Genomic DNA, 10,185 nt, shown 5'->3' on the forward strand with positions numbered 1-10,185 from the left:
CTGTTCTGAGTAACAGTTGGTATCTAGCTAGCTCTGATGTAGTCTTGGAAAAAAAAAAAAGGCAGGATAAGCTTCAGTCTGAAGAATATCCATATTCACACCAGTTCCATATTTAAATGTCCCAGTGCAGCAGCTGAGATTAGATTACTGTTCAAAGAGAGTTTTTAGAGAGAACAGAAATGAAGTTTTAGTCACTGTCACTTGGAAGCATTTTTTTCTCTCCCTATCCACAGAACAGCATAGTCACTTCTGAAGTGCCTTCCTTATGCCTTTTAAATTATAAATAACTTAAGTCTCTCAGAATATCTGGCTGCTGCATTAGAAATTAAATCTACTTTTAATTTTGGTAATGTCTGAAGCTACAGTAAAAGGTGTCATGTTGGGCTGTCTGCAAGGACATATTGGCATAGAAGATTACTTGGGAGAATGGAGCTGCTTCCCTTTTTATTGAACCTCATTTTTCTTGCTGTGGTTTATAAATACCTGAACTCAGAGTTGATGCTAATTGCAGTCTTTATTTAACCTACAAAAACTTCCCCCTCCCACCCCTGTTGGCTACCACCCTTTTCTTTAAAATTGTGAACAATTGGGGGGGAGGCACTACATTTCCTCTTTTTGTTCTGTGTCTGAGGTATGGCCAATGTCATTCCCTCTTTGTATTCTGCTTAATGCTTGTAACTGCTTCATGTTACAGCTGGTTCTTTTGATGTACATGATATTTTTATGAAACTATTTCATCACTGTCTTCATCCCCACAATAAAGCACAGCACAGGGAGTTGAAACCGAGGATTTTTATCCTAAGTGAAAAGTAAGCAGTTAGAACTGACATGGTTCTGTAGTCTCATTTCAGGTTTTGGTCGCCCTGTCTTGCTGGCAGCAGCAGTGTCCCCAGCTGCATTAGTTCTTGGAGTCAAGATTTGCAGAGAAGGAAAAGCATCATTTTAGCTATGGTTTGGAATTTGTATTGGAGTCTAAATAGAGGATTTCCTCCCTTTCATTTTGGAATCTCTGGTATGTTGGTTCCTGTTTGCTCAGGGAACTGAATCAATATGGTAAAGAAAATGAGTGTTTTAAGTTAAATGTTTAGAGCTTTCTATTATAAGAGAGCTTTTTAGTGCTGTAAGCAAGAAATGGATTCAAGCTAGACAACATATTCAGCAGAAGCCCCCTGCTTCATTCCTATGCAAAATCCGACCTAAATTAAGTCTCTAATTTTTCTGCAAGAAAAGTGGACTGCTTTTTACCTGATAATCTGGCCAACACTTTATCAAATTATGTATTTTAAGAATAGATATTCTGTAGTAATGTTACGAACAGGAAAAATGCTTGAATAAAGATACAATAATTTTTGCTTCTGTTATTATGCTTTATGTTTTGAGTATTCCATCTAGCAAGTTACTTTTTTGGTTCTTTCTTGCCACTTGTATAAATGGTAAAAAGGTGATTGAGTGTTTAATTAATGGTTTGTGCATTTGAATTTTTGGGGTTTTTTGTTTTTGTTTTTTTGGGGTTGTTTGTTTGTTTGTTTTTGTTGTTTTGTTTTTGTTTTTTCTTTTTATCCCAGTGCTTCTGTTGTTTCATTCTATAATGAATCCTTTCCAGATTGTTGTAGTAGTAGATTTTAGAACAAATATATAAGTAGAACCAAACTAAAACAAGCTGCCATCAACAAGAAAAACCCTGTGACTTTGAGGTTTATGTCAATATATAAGCAAGACTAAAATTATTAATCTCCTATGGCTGGGGAGAGTAGTGGGCAGAGGACAGCTACTGACTTGTGGAAGGAAGGGAGAGGCAAAAGAAACAGACACAGATGTTAATGCTAAATTTAAGTTTCTCTCTTAAACACACTGCTCCACTCCTATAAAATATTAAAATAACTCTCTTCACTACAGAGTATTCTCCTTTAACAAGTTGTAGGGGAATTTCTGCTTATATCCTAATGGTGGGATAAAGGTAACATATAGTAAAAAAAAAAAAAAAGTAATTATTTCATGGTTTTTCAAAATTTTGAATTAGGGCTACAGAAAGCTCATAAAATATTTTCTAAATAATTGAGAGTACTTTGATATATCACAGGAGCTTGGTGATGGCTGAATAATAAACACATACTCTGAAGGGGTTTGGGTTTCTGATGTAATTAATTTTGTGTCCCTATCTGTTGGAGACAAAAAAGGTGCAGAAGTTTGGAGCAGATAACCATTTTTCAGGTAAACCAATTCCCTTCTGTAGTGGCAAATAATGGTGGACAGCAGAGTGCAAGCTGCACCTGGAAAATATAGGTGTATATTTCAGAAGGCTGTAAATTAACATGATTAGAAGCTAAAAGATAACTGAACCTGAGCTCCAAGTCCCTTTCATATGGAAGGGGTAACTTTTTGTAAAAAAGGCAGATGACTTTTTCTTTTCTAAGTAAGTCGAAACAAAATAGTGCTTCCTACTCTTGCACCTGTATTAATGATAAATAATATTTATCAGTAAATATTGAAGCACTACTGAGAGAATTTGAAGAAAAGTGAAGGGTTTTCTTTCAGAGAAACTGCAACTAATGATCTCTCTGCCTGGGGTACATTTAAAAAGTAATTAAAGGCAGTTCTAATACTTGACAAAACTAGAATTCTGTCTGTGGTATGATTATTTTAATCCAAGGTAGCTGTCTTTGTAAGGCAAACCACAAAACTTCCTTCAGATATACTCCTGTACTGGGCCAAGCTAAACAATGCAGTCATGGAAATGTACAGAACAGGGAGAAGGAGAACAGAAGTTTTTTATTTCAATACAGTACTATTTTGAATTGAGTGTTGTTTTCAAAAGGAATCCCTTTTCAGGTGCATGAAACAGGGCAAAGTTACAAGGACAGTGGGGGGAAATCAAATTCATTTTTCTCATGGTAATGTCAGCTGTCAGTGAGTTTTAGCTCAAAACTTAGTTTTTGTGTGCTTTACCTTGGCAGGAAGCTACTGCTTCTTAAAGTGTGTATAGGGTGAAGGGGGCAGATAATGGAGGAGGTTGGCTGCTTGGTTGGGGTGTAAAGCACTGTGCAGGATCTGTCTTTCATTCATTATTTGTCCATCATTTCTTTCCAATATGAATTTAGATTCTGAGGCTCCTCATACAAATTATGTAATAGTCCTCATAGATCAAGAAATACCAACTCAAAATATAGATTGTATGACTTCAGAATGGGAACTGAATTCATATGTCAACTAGATAAATGTTTAGAGGCAAATGCAGGAACAGAAATGGAACTCTTGAGTTTTTATCGTCTGTTTAACAACTGAGTAAAGTAACAGTAGCTGCTACCATACCAAAAAATAAAAGAAGGTAGTTCAATTTTAATGCCGTGTCTGGCAGTACAGTGCTCAATCTCATTAAATGTAATCTTACTCTCTGGATTTTCCTTACTACATTTTAAAGACTATTTATTAAATTTTGCAACCTTTTAAGAATTGAAACCAGCAGTTCTGAACCGACTTTCAAATTAGTTTTGATTTAAAAAGCAACGTTAGTGGGATAATGCTTATAATGTGCATTTTTTTTTATCAACTTGTGTTTGCTGAGAATATTAAATTCATAAAACAAGGAGGATACATCAATCTTCCTCACTGTTGCTTGACAGGATCTTAAATTTTACGTAAGAAGCTAAATAACAAGTGTTTTGGACTTCAGTAAAACAACTTGAGCTACCATAATTCAGAAGGGATCCTTGGTGTAGTAGGCCTCAAAGCAAAGGGTCATGGAAATAAACTTTTAGGCACATGGAAGTTGTGGAGGTTTCAACATACACTACTGCTAACTTTTTTAGATGGATTAACAAAATTTACAGAGCCTCAAGGTTCTTTTTTTCCTGCAGTGCCTCCAGAGGCCATAGTACTTAAAACTAAAAGTCTCATTTAATTTTAGTAACAATACACATGCATGCCCTGCCCTTCAAAGCAGTGTGCAGCAGTCTTACCCTGTGCCTGGCTGGTGATATGCTGGAAAAGAAGGGAGGAAGCAGAACTTAATTTCCATGCACCCAGAGTCTTCCAAATTCGTTAACACACAGAGCAACTTAGGACAATCGGATCTTATCTAAAGGGTAACCTTTCACATTAGATGAAAAGTAGAGCAGTAACTATGAATCAGATGAGCAATCTTGATAAGCATCTCCCTCTTTCATTTAGATTTTTTCTATCCCTGTAAGGAGCACTCATCTACTGTTTCTCATATTCATCCAGAGGCACAAATGGATGTAGAGTGGACCAAACCTGTAAAAAACTTTTTAATACAACTTGTGCATATATTGCTATTTCCATTCCCAGCTGTAGAGTAAGTACTACTCCTGTCTTCAGACCCACCAAGTGTTTCATCTTAAAGTGGTAGTCAAATGTCTGTTCCATTTATTGCATGAAATTTCATATTTTTTTTGGCTATTTTCCTATCACAAAGTGTGAGTCATAAAATTTTCTTGAAAACCTACTTGCAGTCTCCATTCTTAGAGGATGTGGGGAGGGAAGGAGGAGATAGGTGTTGAATTAATCTCTGAGGCTAAAGTAACTGTTTTCTCTGAGAAACATTATAGAGATAAAGCTTTTGGAAAAACAATAGCCAATATGTAGTTAAACCTGTTTGACCTCAATTTGTATTGTATAACTGTTCAATTACTATATCTGTCCAAAACTAACCTAGACCAACTTTGCATTAAAATTTCTGTGAATCTTGACCTTGTGATTTTCTCTAGGCTTGGTGCAGCATAGACTATCCATTGCTTCCACAATGACAGGGACTGTGTGGCTACTTCTGAGTTTGTGAGTGGAGAAGGCTTTTATAATCCACAACCATGCAGCTGCTGCTGAGGAGTAGGATGAAGAAAGGCTGTATCTGGTCATGAGGAAGAGTCCCTGTATATTACTTGAGTGCCTCTAAGCGTGTATAAGGGGCAGAGGGTTGGAAGCTTCCATGGAATCTATCATTTTAATTATTACTCTGTTTTATTCATGACACAGAATTTTACAGCCTGTACTGTTCATATGTGGCACTCTAATATGTAGATAGGCTTTAAGATGTTTCAGACTCTTAAGTAGTTTACAGTGATAAAACATTATGGAAAACTTCATGATTTCAGCTTTGTGAGTAGCTAAAATGTAGTTTCTCTTTAAGACTTTAAATAAAAAAATGTTGAAGACAGTCTAAAGACTTCCTTTGGACTAAATAATCCTGTTTTAAACCTGAGTAAACTGGTAGAGACTCTTAACATACTGGAATTAATTCACAAAGTATTGGGTTTTTATTTGTTCAATAGTGGTCATTTCTCTTCACCTTGCAATTTCTTTGACTTTATAAAATAGTTAGTAGGATAACTCAATAAAAACCTTGCCCATGTGAGACTTCTCTGATTTGTACAAGACATATAGCATCCCACTTCTAGTTCCACTGTGCTCCCTTCATCTTGGGGGAGGGATGTAAATCAGGGACTACTAAGCCCACAGAAAATTACTCAGCTGTTCAAGTTCCTCACTTCCCTTGGGATCTTGCATTCCATCTCATGGCTGCTGTGGCCAAGACCACTGTTAACTGTCACATCACTGATTCTCTCTTACTTAATGCTGAGTAGCATCTGGATTGCCCCCACTATTGAGCTTGTCCATCACCTCAGGCAGGTTTGTCCCCCAGACACCACAGAATCCCCTGAGTTGCTTGTGCACTGGCTTGTTGCATTTCCAGCATATGCCTTGGTGATTGTGCAGCATTTTTTTATTTTTTTTGTGATGGTTTTTGTTTTTTGAAGACTTCATCTACTTACCTTTGATGTGCAGTGTGTAATAGATGTTCACTATGATGTTCACCTGGTTGAATCCTGACCTGGAGCTTTTTAAATGTGCTGTAGCCCATTCCACACTAAGGCTCCATTTAAGTTAAAATCTAAGCACTGTCCTTGACTTTCTCACTTCCCCTTTCTTAAAATCCAGTATCTATCCACTGCAGTGGTGCAGTTGTGTGAACTGTCTCACCAGGGAGATTGTTACATTCTCTGGTTTATAAAACCTGGTGCTTGTTTCCTGTGCTGAATGGGTTCATATAGAGCTGCTTAAGGTGTGTCTCTGCTTATGCCACTTGTTCAGGGGATTGTAAGGGCCTTGTGTGCATTTGCCCTCTCTGCCATTCTCTTCCTTTCTAGGCTTCAGTCTCCACTCTCCTGACAAATCTAGTTCAAAGACCTCATGAGGCAAGCCAGTTGGCAATGGTGATTTGCATTATCAAATAGATCTTGGCTTTCTCAAAGGATCCTGATGTCGTAAGAGCTGAAGTCTTTCCTGCAGCCATGTAGTCAGATGTTGATCCAACAGGATGTTTGTTTTCCCTAGGAAAGCCTTCACCTTGGATCAACACCTGTGCTATGTTATTTATTACATTGACACCTGGTGGCATTCACCATTGCTCCTGTGCTCCTGTGCTCTGGTCTGCTGAAGATCACTTGGCAGTATCATGGTGGCCACGTAGATGGGTAATATGGTATTTAAAACAGCCAGAGGAGCCATAAGAGTTTCTCTGTAACATTCTGGGTTTGGACCAGAGGCAAGGGCTGAACTTCTAAGTCTAGCTGCTGGGCAGAATCCCCATGGGAGTCTGCAGTTACTGTCACATTTTGCTTCCTTTTGGTGGCCTTGGCTGTGATCTATGGCTTATATGCCAAACCTGATAGAACTTGTTCCTGAGCTGTTTGCCTTTTTGGGACCCAAATAGCTACTGATGGAAAAAAAAGCCCTCTTCCTGTTGCTAGAGATCACAGCTTCAGCCTCCCTCCTTATGGGAATTCCCACCCCGTCCAAGCCCTGAGTGAGGAAAGCAGTATCCTTGGTGGGGGAAAGGCAGGAGGGAGAGTTAATATAGAAGGGGTGGGGGGAAAAAAAACCAAAACTATTCACAACATTATTCAGAAGTACAAATTGTGGAAACTTGTAACTGGGTTAAGAATCTAGCTCTATCATAAATTTCTACTTATAAAGACTGTTGAACGAACCTATCTTGGATTTTAAAGGGTGTCAGATAATAAAGAAAGCTGATTCTTTCTACATGGAGATATATTAAATCTTTAGAGAAAGAAGGAGTTTGACAGATCAGGGTATTGCAAGATACTGGAGCCAAGGGTTGCTTTTCAGTGTGGAGCTCTAAAGTGTCAGATCTCAAGTAAGAGTTTTGAAAGGCAGTTTGGAATCAGAAGAAATCAACCACCATGAGACAGCAAATTCTGTAAAACTATTTTGAAGCAAATTCTTTCCATTAGTGAATAATAAAAAATATAAGCAAAGTGTATTTCTGACTGGTTTCTGTAGGCTCGGCAGGTTCTGGAGAGTTCCAAAGCTGCTACTACTGTTTGCTTAAGCATACTTACTCAAGAAGGAAAACAAAGATTTATTGAACTGCTTCTGTCCAGATGGTTACATTTTAGGAAACAGTGGCAGCATTTATTCATCAGTACTAGAAACGAAGATTTACCTTCATGTTTAGGTTAATCTGTAATTTTATCGGTTCTGCTGAAAGGCAGTAGTACTTTGTGGAACGTGGAAGTAACACAGGTGCTTTCTGGGAAAATTTTAGCCCAAGGTCTGGAAAAAGAGTCTCTTGATGTTCGTAGGTTGTACAAGTAAGTGTTCCTTCAAAAGAAGGCATCCACTATCCAAAGGTGAGGAAGCAAATGATTGGGCAGGGTAAGTCTCTTGTGGCTCCTTGGAGAAGTTCTGTAATACATCAGGAAGAGAAGCAGCCCTTTGGATGCGTAGGATGGAATTAAGTTTGGTGAATTAACAAAGATGCAGTCTGATGTATCCTTTCCTCAGGGTAAGAAAAAGGAAAAAAACTAACAAAAAAAACCACCAACATCTCCCACAGTGTGCTAATTGCCATCTTTAATACAAGCTGTGTGGAAGTCTGTTTGGAGATTGTGTTCTTCCTTGACAAACTGCTGTTTACAGAGCTGAGGTTTCTGCACTCAAGGTTTTGCATAGGCAGGTGCAGGTAGGTATATCTAGGTAGGGCAGGCAGATAAGGACAAAAGTAAAGGCCAAAACAAGTACCACCCTCCACAGGGTGGGAATGGTGGTAGGTGTTCAAAGACCAAGGGAGTTTTGGGTGCTGACTGCGGTGGTAAACAATCTTCCTGTTGTTTGATTGACAAACTCCTGAAAAATAGGAGTTGCTGTTTGCTCTTTTGAAATAAGCAGAGTTGTCTCCAAGAGCTGCTTCATTCATTTCCTTACCCAGGGACAGTAACTTGGCAGAACATAACTAGCTGCTGACCTAAAATGGCTTACAGTCTGTAACATTAATGGCAATACACATGGTGTGTTTTCTATTTCCGCTCTGTTGTGTTTGGAGGATTGCTATCTTAACTCCAGGCTTCATCTCTCTTGCCCTTTTTTGTCCGTAACCCTTTGAAGCCAGAAGAGCAGGGAATTTGTGCAATGCTAATATGATGTGAATTTATATTACATTGAATCTAAGAGTTGCTTGATGATGCTTTGAGGTAAATTTTAGTGTGAGCCTGGGTTTTGGGCTTTTTGCTTTCTAGTTCTTGTAGGCTGTTGAAAGAATGTGTATATATATATTTGTTAGAGGACAGTGGTTTTGTGATTTAATTTGTGTTGTCTTGCGTTGCTATGTTTATTACAAAGATAAGTGGAAAATGAAATCCATATAGTTCAAGATCTAAAGATATAAATCCATTTATAGCAGATTTGTAGAGATTATAATTGATTCACAGTACATTCCATATATTAAAATTACTTTGTAATGCAAATTTTAACAGAATCTGACTTTTCAATCTGAAAAGCTCCTATGTGTTATCTTCCCTTGTCCACTTCAAATACGGTACATATTTATTCTTCCTTATACTAGTGTACATACAATCTAACCCAAAAAGTAAATAAAACTTTTGGTAAGAGAACAGGATGCTGTGTTGTCTTAAAAGACATCACATGAGCAAATTTCATGATTCTGAATGTTCATTGTTGATGGCAGTTGTTTCCTGAAGATTTTGGTATCTTTTATGTGATGTGATGATAAAATGGTTTTGCAAAGTTCTGGTCTAGCAAAATAGCTACAGACAGGCCTTTAGTATAAAGAATGAGAACCTTCAAATGCTGCTTTGAATTATCCTCTTATTTTCAAATAAGCTTATTATTTGGAAGGAGAAAGGGGGGCACTTGGAAACTGTTTCTATATTGAACAAAACTTTTGTTATATTGATGCTGTAAATTGTCACGATATTTCATCAGTTGGCATGCACTTTTTTTGTGGGGTTGGGATTTTTAAAAATTTTGTTCATTTACTTATGTATCTATCATTTGATTTGCTCTGTGTCTCATCACCCTTATTGAAGTATTTAATTTTTACCAAATACCTAAACAGACTAGCTGGTAAATCTGTAAAATAATTGGATTTATCTAATCCTCAATTTTAAAACGTTTTTGTACAGATACAGAGGACTAGAGAGCACTGTCATGGTATCAGAAGCAAAAGAAGCTTGATTTTTTTTCTATTTGTTATAATATTAGCCTGCTCAAGATTATATAGTTTCAAGAGATCATGAGAAGTTTCTAATCTTGAAGTTTTCTTTTTTTTTTTTCTTTTCAATTTTTCCTCTCTTTGTACATGACTCAGATTCTCAGGCTAAGAGAGAAACTCCTTCATTTGCTTAGAGCTATGAGGCTAATCCTTCCACCTTTAGGATTCTGTGGTGGTTATTTTAAGTCTAATGAGGTTGTTGGGGCATGGCTTAATAGGCTGATTGTGGGCAGATGGCAGTTGCCTTGTCTTATTTTTATCTTCTAATGCTGTTGAGTAGTACTATAGTGGAAGGAGTAAATATTTGGTTGATAAATGTAACAATTTTTAGAATTGCTCTGAGAATTTGAGGATACTTATTGCTAGTTTTCTGGAATTTGCTTTCTTTTAAGAAACCTTTGATTTACTGTTTTAAATGTTTCTTTTGTCTCCAGGTTTTGAAAGTATTTTAGAAGGGCTTTATGGACCAAGGCTACGAAGAGACCTCAGTTTATTTGAAGGTAAATGAGCCAGCTTTTAGTGCAATAACCTTAACTTATTGGTTTTTCTTTCTGCTAAAGGTAGTTTTTGGTATATATCTTGAACTTTAAAAAGGAAATTTTCCAATGCTTTTCTTTCCAATATTCATTTTCTTATCA

The 10,185-nt window shown here is 37.2% G+C and overlaps 1 protein-coding gene across 7 annotated transcripts in view; it reads left to right on the plus strand.

Moving 5' to 3' along the window:
* LCORL (ligand dependent nuclear receptor corepressor like) overlaps window positions 1-10,185 on the plus strand; it is an 81,158-nt gene that overhangs the window by 14,848 nt on the left and 56,125 nt on the right. For all 7 annotated transcript variants that reach the window (XM_056490989.1, XM_056490985.1, XM_056490983.1 and 4 more), the window contains exon 2: window positions 9,982-10,047. In XM_056490989.1, the coding sequence (XP_056346964.1) occupies window positions 9,982-10,047 (66 nt within the window). The remainder of the gene's footprint in view (window positions 1-9,981; window positions 10,048-10,185) is intronic.

The sequence above is a fragment of the Oenanthe melanoleuca genome, chromosome 4 (genome assembly GCF_029582105.1).
Source record: "Oenanthe melanoleuca isolate GR-GAL-2019-014 chromosome 4, OMel1.0, whole genome shotgun sequence".
NCBI classification, from domain to species: Eukaryota; Metazoa; Chordata; class Aves; order Passeriformes; family Muscicapidae; genus Oenanthe; species Oenanthe melanoleuca.